An 18,281-nucleotide genomic window follows, 5' to 3' on the forward strand; every position below is an offset into this window, starting at 1 on the left:
ACTCGCCCCCTCTGTCAGAGCGGAACGCGCGCAGGCGACAGCTCTGCTTCGCCTCCGCGATTGCCTGGATCTTCTTGAAGCGGGAAAACGCCTCGTCCTTGGACCTGAGGACCTCGAGCCACATATATCTGCTATAATCATCAACTACTAATAGGAAATACTGGTTACCGCCTGCTGTAGCTGGTTTGATCGGGCCGCAGAGGTCGGTGTGCACGAGATCCAGTGCACGCTCTGAACGGTGTGGACTCGCGCGCGGGAACGCCAGGCGATGCTGCTTCCCGAGCGTGCAGCCGTCGCAGATCTCGTCGACGTGATCAACCTGCGGCATCCCACGCACCATGCCCCTCGTGGACATGGCTTTCACCGCCCGGAAGTGAAGATGCCCGAGCCGTGCGTGCCACGGCCACGCTGGCTCATCCAGCTTGGCCACCAAGCAGACAAGCATGGCCAGGTCCAGCCGCAGCACGTACAGCCGGTTCGCCGTGCGTTTGACACGGACGAGCAGCTGCCGCTGCTGGTCGTACACGCAGAGATGTCCGTCCTCGATCACGGACCTGCAACCCTTCTCGTCGAGCTGCCCGAGAGAGATGATGTTGGCCCGCAGCTTGGGGATGTAGTACACGTCCGCGAGCACGCGCTGGTTGCCGTTTGCGCACCGGAACATGACGCTTCCCTTGCCACTGATCGTGACGAGGGAGTCGTCCCCGAAGCGCACGGAGCCATGCACGGTGTCATCGAGGCTGGTGAACGGGTCGCGCGCCCCGGTCATATGGCTGCTGGCCCTGGTGTCCAGGTACCAGGCGCCGCGCGCTCCAGTGGTGACCGGAACCACGCGTTCCTCGTTGAGGTAGACTGCCTGGGCGCGAACTGGTGCCGCCTGCACCTTGCCCGCCGTGCCCGGGGCCTGGATCGGGAGTTTGCCCTCTTCGACGGTGGCCAGCAGGAGCGCGGGAGGCTCCACATCCGCCTCGGCCAGGTTCGCCGCCTCGCCCTGGTTCTGGCGATCGCGTTCCGCCTTCCTGCACTCCCTGGCCCAGTGGCCAGGAATATTGCAGTAACGGCACTTGCCCTTCCGCTTTCCGCCGGCGGGCTTCTTGCCGCCGTCGCGTCCACTGCCCCGCTCGCTGCCTTGCGGTCGCGGACCGGACTGCCCCTTCCCCTCCTTCGCGGCGGCGGAGGAGGAGGAGCCTTGGCCTTGATGGTGACTCCGAGCGATCCACTCCCTCTCCGTGAGGAGGAGTTCGCCGACGCCCGGTCGACGTCGTCCAGAGCGTAGCTCTCCTCCACGGACCGCAGACGCCCGCAGAGCTCTTCGATCGACAGCGTGCGCAGGTCGACGAAGGACTCGATGGCTAATGCCATCTGCCGGAATTTGCGAGGCACCGCGCGGAGGAACTTGAGCACGGCGCGGTACTCGGTCACCGGGTCGTTCAGGAGCTCCAGCTCGTTGACGATCGCTGTAAGACGAAGAGAAAAATCCTCTATGGACTCACCATCACGGAAGCGTATCTCCTCGAACTCGCGTCGGCGGGTCTGCGCCCTGGCCTCCCGCACGCGTTCGCTACCCATGCGCATCGTGCGCAAGGTGTCCCACGCCTCCTTAGCCGAGTCCTTGCCGGCGAGGGCGCGGATCATCTCCGGAGGCACCGCGCGGAGCAGCGCGGAGCAGCGCGGCCAGCGCGGCGCGATCATCGCGGTCGCCATCGCCGTACTCCACGGCCTCCCACGGGCCCTGTGCCTGCAGTTGCACGCGCATCACCATAGCCCAGTCGACGTAGTTGGTGCGAGTGAGTGTCGGATATTGGGCAGAGCCGCCGCTCTCCCTCACCACTCGCTCGCGCACCACCAGCTCGCCGTGCCGCCCATGACGCGGCGGAGGAGAGCGCAACAACCTGCGATGGCGCGCCGGTGACCTGGAGCCGAGGCGTTGCGCACCGTCACCAGCGCCGCCGGTGCCCTGCGACTCGTTGCCGCTAGGTTCCTGTTGGGCGCCATTGCCGTCGCCTTGCTGCTCGCTCCCAGCGCCGCCCTGCGGAGCGACACCACCAGCGCCATGCCGCGTCCCACGCCCTCCAGCCATGGATCTCAGAAGGCTCTGATGCCAATTGTTGTTGTTGTGGATTCAGAACGAAGCCGAGAGAGAACTCAAGAGGCGAGAGAGATTTGTGCTGCGAACTGTTGTAGCTTTTCTGGTTTCTGCTCCTTTTATTCAGAGAACGAAACAAACGTACAGCGAGACTCGCTCAGGCTACCAGATCGTGCCATCCCACGACCTCGAGTGCACTCCTGCCACTCCTACTATGTCGCCACAGATCGCACAGAACGCATCTTGCGGCCTAAGCTAACTAATCAAGCGAATCCAAAGTTAACTGAACCTAGCTACGGCTGCCACTGCAGCATTATTCTCTGAACCTGACGAAACTGATTGAAAAGCAACAGGGCAGGATTAGGCTAACAAGGGCCCCATGCCGCGCATGGAGAGCTGGCCGCCGCCACCCCGGGAGGTCGAGATGCCGCACATGGAGAGCGCGCCGGCGGCACTCCCAGAGTCCCCCATGCCGCGCATGGCCAGCCCGCTGCCAGGAAGGGAGATGATTGGGGCCATGCCGAACACGAGACGGTGATGAGAGTGAAGCTCCTGGCTTAGTGTAGGTGCTCCCTTTTATGGCCGGGTAGGTCAGCAAGGAGAGGGGCAGCAGCAAGGAAAAAAGCTACGAGAGGCTCGCTTCGGCGCGGTGCTCTCGTCCTCTCTGGCGAGTGGGGGCAGTATAGTTATGTCCGCAGTTTCACTCTGTATTTGAATTCAAATTTGTCGTGTGCAAAAGATCGAGAGGGAGCGGCCTCCACCCACACCGCTAACCAAATCGAACGAAAGCAAAAGAAAAAAAAATGATACTTTCCGGATTGCATCCGACATGCAGATCGCTGGAACCAGAGATGCGTTGCGATTCTGCCCTGCCCACATGCTTCTGTGTCGACTTTGTGTTCCCGAATCCCGAGGATGGAAAAGAAGAGAGAAAAGATGGCAGGGCTATGGGCAGAAAGGAAGGAAGGAAGGAAGGAAGGAAGACGGATGCGTGCCCGTTGGCAGAGAGGAGACCAGGAGTTAGGAGAGGACAAAACTGCACGGGCCATGCATGCAAGGCCATGGCTGACCCCGGCAGCGGCAGGGTGGGTGGTGTCTGCAGTTGGTGGGACCGATCCCATCCGGCGACTCCTGCTGGCTCCCTACTTTGCTGTGTGATTTCTTGGCTGAGAAGACAATTGCCCAGGAGGCCAACGATTCGGGCGATTTACGTGCGTACGTAGGTAGGTAGGTGCAGGCACCATGATCCATCGGCCGCTGCTAGCTGGTATGCGTGCGTGCCGGCCACATTTCACCGTTATTGAACACGACCTGATCCATCTAGAACGATCGGGCGACTCGCTCGCGCGTAGATCTACACACTTCCCCGCCAAAAGAAAGATCTTCCTCCCTCCCTCCCGCGCACTACCGGCGCCAAATCGTACGTCGCACGCGGCCTCTCTCTCTCTCTGGCCGCGCCGTTCGCGCAGGTGCACAGGGCACGTACACTTTTTCCCCGGCAGCAGCATGCAAGGTTTGGATGGTCGTGATCCGTGCATATCAGTTCCTCGGCGACCACGTCTTTCTCTTCCCTCCCAGATGCCCTCTCTCTCTCCCTCTAGTGGTCTCGTCTTACCAAAATTGCAATTTCATGCTGGCACCTTGTATTTCAACTTTGAAACGCGCTCATGTTTTCAATCATAGAGGCTCCGATTGTTTGACTGCTTATATCTATGTGACCGTTGCACCCACCGGAGCACGCAGAGACCAAGCAGTACCGTCTTCACAGCAACACCACCGGGCAGCACCCAACGGTGCCCTCATCAAAGCATCGTGTTGTCACCTACACCAGACAAGTTGGTCGTTTGGGTCGCCCCCCCTCGCAGGCGGTTGCAGCACCCAACATCGAGTGGGCATCGTCTCAATGTTGTCAGTTGCAGCGCCGGTAGTTTTCGTCTCCAGCAACGGTGGTTGCCGGTTCTAGCACCCAACACGTCGATAATCATCATCTCCATAGCACAACCTTCCGGACACAAGGCGACACCACAGCATCAGCCGACAACGATCGCAACACTGCCATCGATCGTCAAAGCACCACCATGACCAGCCTGCAACAACTCGCCATCCCTCACCAATAGCTAAACGTTGTCCTCGCATCACCCCGTGTTATCGCAATAACAACACAAGCGCCCCCTTGCAGCGCCGCACAGTGAGCTTGCAACCCCTTCCCCTCCCCCCTCCCTAAGAGCATCTACGGACGGGCGCCACAAACCGGCCTCAAACACCCGAATGGCCCGTCCGGTCACGAAAATCTGACCCAACCGGGTGCCCCAAACTGGCCTCAAACACCCGGACGGCACGTAGATCACCACGTACGCTATGCTCATGCCGGAGCGCCGGAGGCAGATCACGGAGGAGATCGAGGCAAGGCGCGACACCCGCATCGCTGTCGGGCTGCCTCCGGACTCCCCGGAGCCGGAGGAGGAGGAGGGGGAGGAGGGAGAGCAGCTAAAGTAGCCGATGAAGGTGGCGGATCCGTATGGGGATGAGGCGGAGCAGCCTGCTCCGGGGTACAACGTGGCGGAGGCGGAGGCAGAGTTCGCTGTCGCCCGAGCCGCGGAGATGGCGGGGTAGCAGACCATCCTGGAATCCATCCAGGATGAGGCCTATGTGGAGGCCAACCGGCAGTTCCTTCGGCAGGAGCACGCGGCGTCCGACGTGTTCTTCGCCAAATTCAACGCGGAGATAGAGGAGGAGGAGGCCGGAGCGGCGGAGCTGCAGCTGCCGCCCATGTACCCGGCGTCGGACACGGAGATAGTCGACATTTCCGACGAGGAGTAGTTAGGTGATCTACATAGTATGTAGTTTTTTTTCTTTTGCATGCATCTGTATGAATTTAAAAATCTAGTATGAGATGTCTAGATGCAGTTGTGCTAATTTCAAGACCGGCCCTGAGGGAGGTAGAGGGGGCGGCTGCCCCGGGCCCTCAGGACGAAGGGGCCCCCGATGGCCTGGTTCCCCAAACGTGCGTAGCCCATATAACCAATCGATAGATTCTCATATAACAAGAAAAAGATGTTAGATCGATTAATACCCCTCCTTTGTGGGGATCGTATAGAAAATATTGATTTTCTGCGACGAATTAGTGGTAAAGTATGCAAAATATTGATTACTTCCCGGCTTGACGCAACCGTAGTCTTCTCGGCTTTTATTCCTTCTCTTCCCCAATAGGCAACAAATCAGTCATTGCCCCGCCGGCGTCATCTAATTGTGATTTTCTGCTACTGGGTGCGATTAGGGGAAGAAGGTATTGCGATTTTCCAGATTCCATTAACCTCTTCTTCAGGCAAATCTCCTCTTTTTATATTCTTGTTAGATCATTCATTTGTTCGTGAAGATCATTCTTTATTCCCTCTTACGTATCTCTTTCTCACAGTCCGATTTATTGATTTGTTGGGATTAGAAAAGAGGAACTCAGATGTTTGTTCATGATTTATAAGCAGAAGCTAAATCTTGCAGTTTCTGATTTTCTAGCCATCCAGGTACCTTGTTCTAGCTTTTTTCATTTGATTAGCAGTCTTTTAGTTTTTCGCTTCATACATTTGTGTGCTAATTAGCAAGATTGCTACTATGTATCTGGTAAGGACAAAAAACATGCATTGTGTTAATTGAGTTCCCGAAAGTAGCTACTGTATTGAATTTTTTTATAAACAGGCATAAGTAGTTCTACTACTGGGAATTCAAACGAATTAGCTTAAGATACTGTTGAAGAACAATCTAGCAAAAAATTATAGGATGAACTAATAATACAAAATAAAAGGTGCCAATTGGCAAGATTGACAACTTTTACTATGAATAATTATGACCCTTGTGTTTTATAGTTGAGATGACAATGCAACAGAAGTTATAGTGTACTGGGTATAAATTTGCAGTTGAAATATGAAAAGAAAATACTCAAATGTTTATGTTGTTTTAGGGCCCCATTATGTTATCTTGCCCCGGGCCCTCGAAATCTCATCACCGGCCCTGGCTAATTTGAGGCGTGTCCGGTCACTCGGGCGCGTCCATGGGCATTTGACAGGTCATATTTGTCATACACGGCTATAGATGCTCTAAGCCCTAGTTTGGAGTGGAGGGAGCTCGCTTGAGGGGACTGGCGTGTGGCGAGGACGCAAGTGACAGAGAGAGACTTTTGAGGGGAGCGACTTTCCTCGAGAATGAGAAAGATGTGTAGACATGTGGCATTAGGTGAGGATAAGATCGTTGTTGTGGATATTACCCTAACAATAGAGTAGGGGTGTGTATGAAGCGTACAACTACCCATGTGCAAATGGAAGTACAACAAGTTAATGCTCTCTGCGGCGGAGGCAATACCTTACTTCCAGTCTGTGGTGTTATTCTCTTGAGTAAAGTGTGATTAGAAATATTTCAAACCCCCAACCCAACACTCTTGGCAGGCTTATATACAATACGCCACGCGGGAAAATATCAGGTGCTACTAACACTTAGATGCCCCCGTGATACTAATTCAAAAAATTTAAATTTAAATGTTTCACAAAATTAAAAAAACTCATGGATGTTCACAACATAATTCAGATCCAAATTCGATTTCATATACACATTGAGAAACAAAAAAGACAAATCTGATGTGAATAGTGTACCTTTTGTTACGCTATTCATGTTTTTGTCTTTATTGACACTATTTATGCTGAATTTGTCTTTTTCTCTCATTGTGTATATCGAATTTGGATCTAAATTCTTTAGCGTTTGTACACACATGTGTTGTGAACATTCATGATTTTTTTTGATTTTTTTTAAAATAAATTTAATTTTTTTAAATAGTCTCATGGGAGCATCCAAGGGCTGGTATCACCTAATATACGAGAGCTACGACGGCTGGACATAAATGGTAAGTATAGCGGCATATTGAATACCGATAGTTTCATGTCCTTTACAAGGGATAATGCACTGGTGAAGCGGTGTCCTAAGACGACACGTGTATTGAAGACCATTCGATCAAATTATATGCGATGCATGAATCACAAATGATATGGAAACAAAATCGCCTCCAATTTGCTTTCATTTGGATGAGGATGGCGGTCATTATTTCATTAAATGTAAGAAGGTAAAAGAGGTGTGGAGAAAAGCTCAGTTGGAGCATGTGAGACTGTGGATACTACCTTGTCGATTGTCCGCTACAAACGTTTTTTGCTAGAACCAGTCGACTGTCCGCTACGAATGTCGGCGCGGCAGAAGCTGCAACCAGGGTGGAATAATGCTACAACCAGCACATACATTTGCAACAAGCGGCATTTCTTTTGCAGGAATTAGTCAAGTGTCGGCTCTAGAAAAGCCTCAAGCCGGCATGGGAAAAAAGCTTCCACCCGGGAGAAAATGCTTGAACCGTTTGTGGAAAAAGCTTCAACCAGCTGTGGAAAAGCGCCATCTGCCTAGGGGAAAATCTTCAGAGCGGCATGAGGAAAAATCTTCCACCACAGGAAAAAAGCTTCAATGGTGAAAAAAGTTTCAAGCGGCGGTGGAAAAGCTTCAACCAGCGGAAGGAAAAGATTCAAGCAGCAATGACGAAAGAACTTCCACATGTGAAAAAAATTTCAACCAAAGGAACACCGATGGTACGAGCGGACGATGAAGAAAACTGCGGCCAGCAACAGGGTGGTTCTGCGACAGATGCGCTATGGCGACGGCGGGGCTAGGTGCTGCAACGTGACAAGGTGCCGGTCGTCTTTGCTTTATTTTTGCTACGTGGGGTGGTGGCGTCCTGTTGGAGCCGCGCGACGACCGGCAACAAGGCGGGGGCGATCAACTGCGATCTGGCGGGGGGTGAGGTGTGACCTGCTGCGAGAAACGATTCTTAGAGAGGGACGATTTTCGGATCTCACGGTGGTGGAAGACGAAGATGACGAGGGGCGTGGGCCAGCTAGTAAACCAGTCAGTGGGAGCACTAATTATATCACTGTGGTGCGACCGGCCCAAATTTGATCCGGCGCCTATATATGATGAGTGGCCCTTTATAAAAGATATTGTTGCTGGCGATTTGTCCAAGCCTGTTATGTAATGGAAGCATTGTGTTCCTTCAAAAAAATGGGGACCAAATGAAAATCAGACGTCCACGCAAAAATAAAGCTCAGCCAGCCCGTCGGGTGTGGACGACCACGTTCCCTTCCGGGTCAGTATCTACAGTCAACGAATCCCCTTCTTTGGCCTCCCCAGCGAGCATCATGTCCACGAGCTTATCCTGCAACAGCCTGCCGATGGCCCTCCCTAGCGGCCGCGCGCCATTTCTGCGGTCGTAGCCTTCCTCGACAACGAGCTCCTTGAATCTCTCAGTTATCCGCAGCTCGATCCCCTTCTCCCTCATCCGGCGGACGATCTCCTCCAGCATGATGGAGGCAATTTCCTTCATTTCGGGCTTGGTGAGCTGCCGGAAGACGATCACCTCGTCCAGCCGGTTCAGGAACTCGAGCGGGAAGCCATGCTTCTCCTTCATGTCCTTCTGGACCATCAAGCTCGTGATCTGCTCGTCGCCGTCCAAGAGGCTGCTGCCGACATTGGACGTCATGACGATGATCGTGTTCCTGAAGTCCACCGTCCTCCCCTTGCCATCCGTCAGCCTGCCGTCCTCCAACACCTGCAGCAATAAGTTGTACACGTCCTTGTGCGCCTTCTCTATCTCATCAAATAGCACCACCGTGTACGGCCTCCGGCGCACCGCCTCGGTCAGCTGTCCGCCCTCCTCGTACCCGACATAGCCTGGGGACGCTCCGACCAGCTTCGCGACCGCGTGCTGCTCGCTGAACTCGCTCATGTCGAGCCGGACCATGGCCTCCTCCGAGCCGTAGTAGCAGGCCGCGAGCTCCTTGACGAGCTTCGTCTTGCCGACGCCCGTCGGACCGGCGAATACGAAGCTGGCGATCGGCCGGCTGGGGTCCCCAAGGCCGGCACGCGAGCGGCGGAAGGCGCGGCTCACGGCCTTGACGGCCTCGTCCTGGCCGATGACGCGCCGGTGCAGGGTCTCCTCCATCTTAGTCAGCCAGGCCGACTCGTCCGCTGAGACCTTCTCCACGGGGACGCCTGTCCATGAGGAGACGATGCGCTGGACGTCCGCCTCTGTGACCGTCGGCTCGGCAGACTTGATCTGGGACGTCAGCTCCAGCTCTTTCATGTGAAGCTGTTCCGCCTATAATCACATAGCATTCGAACGAATAATTTCAATGAAACGTGCAACTATAATTGACTGATTAACTTTTAGGATCATATACATAAGAATAATAATAAAGAAATTACAGGTTGACTGATTGATTCGAAGAGAAGACGATTACTGAAGTGTGGTGGGTTTGGGAAATTTCTGGATAACTCTTTTCCTCTCTAGTCTGTACAATACATATACTGGTTTACATGAGTCATGTGGGCCAGATTCACACATATACAGCCCAACACTCCCCCTCAAGATGGGTGATAGATATCTATCATTCCCATCTTGTTACACGCAGAATTACACTCCTTGACACTTAAACCCTTAGTTAAACAATCAGCCACTTGTTCTCTAGAGCTCACATAACTTATCCTGATTATGCCATCATCTAACTTCTCTTTGATGAAGAAGCGGTCTATCTCGACATGCTTGGTTCTGTCATGCTGAACTGGATTATTAGCAATGCTGATAGCTGATTTATTATCACACCATAACCTTAGGGGATCCTTCCTTATTACCTTTAACTCAGAGAGAAGATTTCTTACCCATAACATCTCACTCAAGCCTTGTGAAATAGCTCTATATTCAGCTTCAGCTGTTGATTTGGACACCACTGGCTGCTTCTTACTTCGCCATGACACCAAGTTTCCCCCAACAAACACACAATAACCAGAAGTTGATCTTCTGTCACCCAAACAACTTCCCCAGTCTGCATCACAGTATCCATCTATATTAAGATGCCCATTCTTCTTAAACCATAGCCCCCTTCCTGGATTACCCTTCAGATATCGGAGGATTCGATAGACAGCCTCTAAGTGTCCACTCCTAGGATCATGCATGTATCTGCTCACCACACTCACTGCATATGAGATATCGGGTCGTGTATGACATAGGTAGATGAGCCTTCCAACAAGTCTCTGGTACTTCTCCTTATCCACTGGTTCCCCAGATTCAGCACATAACTTATGATTCTGGTCAATAGGTGTTGAAGCAGGCCTACACCCAAGCATGCTTGTATCACTAAGCAAGTCGAGAGCATACTTCCGTTGTGACAGAACAATTCCTTTAGGGGATCTAGCAATTTCTATACCAAGAAAGTACTTCAGTTGGCCTAAATCCTTTACCTCAAACTCCTTGCTCAGGCTCTTCTTCAGTCGTGATATTTCCACATCATCATCTCCGGTGATTATAATATCATCCACATACACCGCAAGGATTGTAATCTGACAATTTGAGTGCCGGTAGAATACTGTATGATCCCCATTGCACTGTTTATATCCCATATTGCACACAGCGCGTCTGAATCTATCAAACCATGCTCGTGGAGACTGTTTGAGGCCATACAAAGACTTCCTTAACTTGCATACCTTTCTTGATGTTTTGGGCTTTGAGAAACCAGGTGGAATCTCCATGTAAACTTCCTCATGTAAATCACCATGCAGGAATGCATTCTTTACATCTAACTGATGCAAAGCCCAACCAAAGTTAGTGGCACAAGAAATTAAGGTTCTCACTGTGCCCATCTTTGCGACAGGTGCAAAAGTCTCATCATAATCAATCCCGTATGTCTGACTATAGCCCCTAGCCACTAACCTTGCCTTGTATCTTTCTACCCTTCCTTCAGGAGTCTGCTTCACAGTATACACCCATTTACAGCTAACCGGTCGTTTTCCTGCTGGAAGAGGTACAATATCCCATGTCTTGTTCTTTTCAAGTGCTCTCATTTCCTCCAACATTGCCTCGTACCACTTTGGATCCTGCTTTGCCATTTTCCAATCTCTTGGAGTCACCACAGATTGCAATGATGCAATGAATGCTTTGTATCTCGGAGACAGAGATGTATATGATATGTAATTAGCTATGTCATGCTCAAAACCATACCTCTCTGGAGGTTTTCCAGCTCCAACTCGGGTTCCTTTCCTCCAGGCAATAGGCAAGTTCATTGAATCGTTTACATTAGATGGAGTTGGAGTGGCACATGTCTCACCATCAGACAATTCAACAATTTCAACACTTGTTGGAGCCTGTTGCTCCCCCTGCACATGTGTGTCACTTGCTATTGGAGATTGTTGTTGTTGCTGCTCATCTTGTAGTTGCCTCCTGGTATAGACCCTTAAATTTTCTTCCTCATTTGGCTTTCTCCATTTCTCTTCAGTCATAGGTTGCCTCCTGGTATACACCCTTAGATTTTCTTCCTCATTTGGCTTTCTCCATCTCTCTTCCCTTGCATGACATGGAATTGAACTAACCACAACTCTCGGTGGTTCATCTTCCTTTGTCCTTGGTGGTTCACTCCCGCCCTCTCGACTAGCACCACTCATGCTAGGAGAGTCGAAGTCAAATAACGAGCTGAGATCCGTTTTTTCTCCATAAAACGGTTCAGACTCCCTGAATGTCACATCCATGCTCACAAATGTTCTCCGCTCGCTGGGACTCCAACACTTGTATCCCTTCTAACCAGATGGGTAACCTATGAAGATGCACTTTACTGCTCGTGGATCTAATTTTCCCACTGAGGGTCTATGATCCCGGACAAAGCAGGTGCATCCAAATACCTTAGGAGGAACTAAGAATTTGTTCTCACCTAGTAACATCTCACATGGCGACTTCATTCCAATCACCCTTGACAGCATCCGGTTGATGAGGAATGTAGCTGTCATTACAGCCTCACTCCACAAGAATTTTGGCACGTTCATTGTATACATTAGTGACCGAGCAACCTCCAAAATATGGCGATTCTTCCTCTCAGCTACTCCGTTTTGAGGTGGTGTACCCGGACAAGATGTTTGGTGCAATATACCTTGACTTGATAGGAATGTGACAAACTCCTTATTCACATACTCTGTCCCATTATCTGTCCTGATCATCTGTATCTGTGTATTGAACTGATTTTTCACATAAGCATAGAAATACTGAAAGCATTTAAAAACCTCATCCTTATGCTTCATAAGATACACCCATGTCATACGAGTATAGCAATCAATGAATGTAACAAAGTACTTCATTCCACTTAGAGAGATAACAGGACATGTCCATACATCTGAGTGAACAAGCATAAAAGGGGAAATACTCCTAAGACCCTTACTCACATAAGATGTCCTTGTGTGTTTAGCAAACTCACATGCATTACACACAAGCTTGTTCTTATCCACCCCACACATTACATCGGGAAAGACTTTACTCATCTTCTCAAAAGACATATGTCCCATTCTACAATGGTGAAGCATTACCTTTGTTTCCTTTTCTCCCATCATTGTTGCTAACATCGTAGACACCGCATTATTTGGCACCTCGCGATCCATGTACCATAGCCCATTACGCCTGGTTCCAGTCCCAAGCCTCTTCCCCGTTTGTCTCTCCTGAATTAGACATAAATAGCGGTCAACTATTACTCGACAATCCACATCGTCAACCAAAGCACTCATTGACATAAGATTGACTGGAAAGGCAGGAACATGCAAAACAGATGAAAGTTTAATAGATGTTGTGCATTGTATTGTGCCAATGCCTTTAATGGGTTGTGAGGTGCCATCAGCAGTTTGGATAGTCTCCTTACATGTGGGTGGATATGGAATATATGACTCAAATTCCATTGATGTGCCGGCAACATTCTTTGATGTCCCCGAATCTAATATCCAATCAGGATGTGATCTTTGTGAGAGAATAGATGCATGAGCACAATTACCTTCATCTGTAGATACAAAGTGAGCAAAGTTGCCGTAACTACAATCCTCATGATCCTTATCACCTGTGCTTTCTGTTCTTTTCTTTGATTCTTCTTGGGTTGCGAGTGAGGATCCTTCTTCTGAGACTGCCACATTTACCCTTTGACCACCAGAGTATCCCCGGCCTCGGCCTCCCCTTAATCCACCTCGGTTATATCCTCTCCCCCTTCCACGCATGTTCCTACGTGGAGCCGTGCAAGAACGAATCAAATGACCCTTCTCACCGCAGTTGAAGCACTCTCTGCTCTTATAGTCGGTTGCTATGAAGGCTGGATGAGATGGAGTCGTTGTATTGTTCTTCATCAACTTTAATCGGACATCCTCCTGTGCCATTGCTGCTATGGCATCCTCTAAGGCAGGTAGAGTAGGTTGATGAAATAAAGTAGCACGTCTCACCTCAAATTCAGAGTTCAATCCTTTGAGAAACTGCATCACTCGTCTGCGTTCAATCCATTTTCTAGCAGCTGCTATGCAATCTGCATGTGGCAAATCCAGAGGATCATAGTGATCTAAATCAGCCCACAAACGCTGCAGTTCAGCAACATACTCCATCACAGAATTTTCCCCTTGTCTGAGTTCACCAACTCTCTCCTCTGTTTCAGCTATTAACATCACATTCCCTTCACCTGAGTACAGTTTTGAGAGGGTTTTCCATACCTCAGTAGCAGTTGAGATAGTCTCAACAGTTGCAGCAATGGTTGGAGACAAGGAGTTCAACAACCATGCCATTATCAAAGAGTTGGTACTGCTCCATGTCCTCCATTCTGAAGTTTTCTTGTCTCCTGGCTCCTCTGCCTCACCACTGACAAAGCCCTTGAGCCCTTTAGTCCTCAAGATGAGTAGCGCCCTTCTTGACCAGCTCAAATAATTCTTAACACCTTCCAGCTTAATTTCATTTGGCATCAAGTCAATTTTCTAAATTGGCTCAATGTGAGGAACAATTGCATTATTTAGAGATGCTGCAGCTCCTACCTTGGCTGTTAGGAGCTCAGCCAATTTTTCAATTGCCTTCTCGAGTCTCTGATTTTCTCCCATGTCTTGCCTCAATCACAGCAGGCAAGAACTTTCCTTCTTCCTCAGTACGCTATCTAGCAGCCCCTCACACAGCAGCACCAAATCAATCCAGGAGCTCTTACCTCCTCTTCTCTGCTAACTCCACTGTAGTACACCACCAGCAGCAACAGAGTCAGCAGCAGCACTTGCAAGCAGCAACAACATCATCTTCCTCCTTCTCCTCTGCAAACAACAGCAGTTCCAGCACACAGCAGCCACAAGCAGCAGCAGTGCAAAGAGCACCCTCTGCCGCACCAACAGCAAGCAGCAGCAACTGCAGACTGTTCTCAGTCTTTCTCCAGCAGCAGCAAGCCAGCCGCACAAGCAGCAAACCAGCCAGTACTTGGCCTCTCCCCTGGCGCAGCCGCCTCCTTCCTCTGCCCTCTGCCACACACAGTAGCACCCGCACCACCAGGAGCACTTCGCGCGCGCGCACCTCTTCATGGGAGAGAGCAGTGCCGCCTGTAGCCTCCAATCCCCTCCAGGCGCTCCGCAGGCAGCCCGCGCGCTCGCACGCAGCCGCGCCCGCCGGCCCTCTCCAGGCGCGCCTCTACCGCCGCCGGTCCCGCCTCCAGTGCCCCGCGCAGCACATGCGCGCCAACAACCACCCTGGGTGCCCGGAGCTCCGCCCCACGCTGCCGATTCACCGCCGGCGACCTACAGAACCCAGCATCGCCTCCTGCCTGTGCTCTGACACCATGAAGTGTGGTGGGTTTGGGAAATTCCTGGATAACTCTCTTCCTCTCTAGTCTGTACAATACATATACTGGTTTACATGGGCCATGTGAGCCAGATTCACACATATACAGCCCAACAATTACCAACTCGAAATTCTGGCAATGGACGACGTCATCCCTCTGTATGATGATTTCATCGTGCTTCCTGTAGAGATCTTTGACTTCCTCAGGTACCTGTCAGTATAGTTTAAATTTCAGATTCTCTGATCATAAAAAATGCGTGCAAGATTATGTTTAGGTGTATCATTTCAGAATGTTTACATTGCCATGTCGTAGCCTGACTTGAGATCCCGCCTCATCAATCAAGTCTATGGCTTTATCTGGGAGGAAACGACCGCTACAAACAAAAGACAGTGTAAAAAAAAACCTCAGGGAAATACCGAAATAATGGAATCACGAAACCATCTAATTAAGTGGATGGTATATTGGTATGCAAGAGAATCAGATATACCAGTGTATGATACACTACTAGCCTTACTGGAATTCACAAACCTGATGTATCGGTGCGAGAGCCGAGCAGCGGCGATCAGTGCTTCCTTGGTATATTTGAGTTTGTGGTGGATTTCGTATAGCTCCCGGAGGCCTCCAAGAATTTCTATGGTTTCATCAACTGTGGGCTCTAGAACTTTCACAGGCTGGAACCGCCTCTCCAATGCAGGGTCTTTCTCAATGTGCTTCCTGTATTCGTCGAATGTTGTGGCTCCGATACACTGTCAACCATAGTTACGGTGAGCAGTTTGGCAAAAGAAAATGATCAAGAGGTTTCATAACTGGCAACGTCGGCACCACCAATTGACCAACTATGCACATTTTGGTATACCTGAATTTCACCTCTTGCCAGTGCTGGCTTCAAAATATTGGCAGCGTCAATAGCACCTTCTGCTGCTCCTGCTCCTACTAGAGTGTGAACTTCATCAAGGAACAGTATTATTTCACCATTCTGTTTGATTTCTTCCATCAAGTTCTTCAGCCTTTCTTCGAACTCTCCACGGTACTTGGTACCAGCAATTAGAAGCGCCATATCAAGGCTGATAACCTGCCATGATAGATTATATTTAGAACAAGAGTAACTAACTAATTGTTCATCTCACATAAAAGTGCAGGACTGCTAAAACTACAGAAATTCAAGATCAGAATTTTTTTAGTACAAGAGAGGTCATCAATTCGTCAAAGGGAAGAGATGTCATCGGAACAAGGACGAACCGTTTTCCCTTTAAGTGTTTCAGGCACATCCCCAGGAGCGATGCGTACAGCAAGCCCTTCAACTATCACCGTTTTCCCAACACCAGGCTCTCCAATCAGGCAGGGATTCTTCTTCTTCATTTTCCCCAAGATTTGTGTGGCACTCTCGATCTCTTTTTCCCTTCCGACAACAGGTTCTAACTTCCCCTGCAGAAAAATGGCATGTCTTCTCTTTCAACATTCTCATTTGTGTTGAAATTAATTCGCAATGCACAGTCACTCTAGTATAGTACCTCCTGTGCTAATTTTGTAAGATTTGTCCCATACTCCTCGAGTATTAGCATCTTAGTTTCACTGCTTCCTGCCTGAACACGAGCACCACCTCCTTTACTACGGGTGGCTTCAAAAATCCTTCGGAAGATCTGCGATGCAAGACAAATTTACAACAATCAAGCATGAACTCTCATCTAGCCATATATAAGAGGACTCTAAAATCTAAATGCACCTTACCTCATTAAGCGCATAGCCCACTGCAAGTATAACAATGATGTGTGCAATGAGACGCACTATGTTTGCAACATTGTGCTGGTCTAAAAAAAGTCGTGTCTCCTCTTGTGCTAGAGCGATGACATCTAATGCTTGCTCAGTGAAACCCTCAAGCATTGCTCTGGTGACGAAACGAGCATTCTTTTTCCCTCTCGGCGATGAAACCCTCAAACATTGCTTTGTTGATCCGAAGCTGAGGCTAGGAGTAACCACGGGAGCGTGTGCTGCTCGTAGACCGGCGTGCACCACCATCTTAGCATTGTAGCGTTGAGCGGCCATAGAAACCACTGAGGGACGCCGCCTCCTAGTTATGTGGGGTGATCGAAGAGAAGGTGGCCCAAACAAGGCCGTTCCTGCCACCATTGCAAGTGCAGTTCCATAACCTATGGATTGCAGATAATTAGATCAAGACAAACAACATTCAGATGCTTCCTTAAAACAAAATACTACAGTTCGTGCATTCTGATGATCACCCCATTTTTTTTTATGCAGAATGCTGGAAAGTTTTCCTCCACTTTGGGAAGAAAGATTCCCAGGACAAAGTACTCCACCCGTTCCAAAATAAGTGGCATGGTTTTATTAGTTCAAATTTGAACTAAAACTACAACACTTATTCTTAAATGGGGGGCCCTCCATCCTAAATTACTTGTCGCTTAAATTGATGTATCTAGCATATAATATTTAAAACATGGCAAATTTATAGTTAAACTGTAGATTTGCATAGATTCAAGTAAACAACGATTACCATTATTAAGAGGAAAAATGAACCCCCATATGGCACTAAAACCCCCCAAAGAAATAGGAGTAGTTTACTTGAATAAAGCATACAGATGCAAACACCAGCCTTATTTGGATTGAATGTATGTGCTCCCCGTTATTTAGAGCTCAATGTAGCAACATGGACTAGTATATATAGATTTCTCACCAGATCATAAACTGGTTTAAATTTCTGTTTGACCAATCTTCCGTTACTTAAATTTCCATTTGAAGCAACTATACGAAAAAAGCACAATCCATAAAAGCCGCAACTCCTCCAACATATATACACTATGGGTAACACAAAAAAAGTCATCTGGCATGATGCAAGTATAGTATTAAAAAAATGAAAAAATGACTAGAGGTTACTAGCTTATGCAACAGGCATATTCTTGAGAGGCCAACCTGCAATCTGTATCGCGTTTAGAGAAGGGCTGGCCAAGACTTGGGCCAGTTCGGGCTTCAGCAGAGGGGCGTAGCACTGACTCTGTAAGGTCATTATTTCGTGTATACTCAGAAAACCTGTCAGTGCAAGATAATTAGATCAACTAGTCGTAAACCAGTGCCCCCCACGTGCTATGATGGTTTTTTTTTAAAAGGAGCAGTACCCCCGGCTTACGTGCTATATGATGATACTACAAGATGTTCTAAGCTCTAACACTTGAAATCCCTAGAATGAGCTACTCCTCGAACATACACTAAAATTTGGACAGAGCTGGCATAAACAGGGCATAAAAACATAAGCACTAACACCATCCAGCCTCTCGATCAACTAGAAAATGATGAGCAGTTACTCATGGAACAAGCATATTCGTGCGAGGCGAACCTGGAATCTGTATCGTGTTAAGGGAAGGGCTGACCAAGACTTGGGAAAGCTGGGGCTTCAGCAGAGGAGCGTAGTACTGTAAGGCCATGATTGCGACTTGCTGAGTATGTTCAGAAAACCTGTCAATGGAAGATGACTAGATCAACTAGTCGCTATCAAGATCATCCCCACATGCTAT

The 18,281-nt window shown here is 49.4% G+C and overlaps 2 protein-coding genes and 1 pseudogene across 2 annotated transcripts; 1 reads left to right on the top strand and 2 right to left on the bottom strand.

The window, feature by feature from the left end:
* LOC125516919 (subtilisin-like protease SBT1.4 pseudogene) overlaps positions 1 to 18,281 on the top strand; it is a 142,568-nt pseudogene that overhangs the window by 41,510 nt on the left and 82,777 nt on the right.
* LOC125530859 (chaperone protein ClpC2, chloroplastic-like) lies at positions 8,166 to 18,191 on the bottom strand. Its single transcript, XM_087528774.1, has 10 exons — positions 18,104 to 18,191; positions 17,683 to 17,799; positions 16,486 to 16,904; positions 16,269 to 16,397; positions 15,997 to 16,182; positions 15,614 to 15,829; positions 15,286 to 15,503; positions 15,055 to 15,130; positions 14,878 to 14,967; positions 8,166 to 9,263 (listed from the first exon to the last, which is right to left on the bottom strand). The coding sequence occupies exons 1-10, from the start codon at positions 18,189 to 18,191 to the stop codon at positions 8,211 to 8,213; spliced, it is 2,592 nt and encodes an 863-aa protein (XP_087384900.1). The 3' UTR covers positions 8,166 to 8,210.
* Positions 12,594 to 13,921, bottom strand: LOC147966257 (uncharacterized). Its single transcript, XM_087528775.1, has 2 exons — positions 12,964 to 13,921; positions 12,594 to 12,637 (listed from the first exon to the last, which is right to left on the bottom strand). Exons 1-2 carry the CDS (start codon positions 13,904 to 13,906, stop codon positions 12,594 to 12,596), a joined length of 987 nt encoding a protein of 328 aa, XP_087384901.1. The 5' UTR covers positions 13,907 to 13,921.

This window comes from Triticum urartu, chromosome 6A (assembly GCF_056163025.1).
Source record: "Triticum urartu cultivar PI428250 chromosome 6A, HENAU_Tu73, whole genome shotgun sequence".
In the NCBI taxonomy this organism is placed as follows: Eukaryota; Viridiplantae; Streptophyta; class Magnoliopsida; order Poales; family Poaceae; genus Triticum; species Triticum urartu.

What these genes read in the sequence shown, in the direction of transcription:
- LOC147966257 (XM_087528775.1), bottom strand. Translation starts at nt 13,906, where the DNA reads ATGCCAAATGAAATTAAGCTGGAAGGTGTTAAGAATTATTTGAGCTGG. An exon ending in CTTTGTATCTACAGATGAAG is followed by an intron (nt 12,638 to 12,963) that starts GTAATTGTGCTC and finishes TGTCTAATTCAG; the next exon opens with GAGAGACAAACGGGGAAGAG.
- LOC125530859 (XM_087528774.1), bottom strand. Translation starts at nt 18,191, where the DNA reads ATGGCCTTACAGTACTACGCTCCTCTGCTGAAGCCCCAGCTTTCCCAA. An exon ending in AAACACTTAAAGGGAAAACG is followed by an intron (nt 15,830 to 15,996) that starts GTTCGTCCTTGT and finishes CTATCATGGCAG; the next exon opens with GTTATCAGCCTTGATATGGC. An exon ending in TGGCAAGAGGTGAAATTCAG is followed by an intron (nt 15,504 to 15,613) that starts GTATACCAAAAT and finishes TATGGTTGACAG; the next exon opens with TGTATCGGAGCCACAACATT.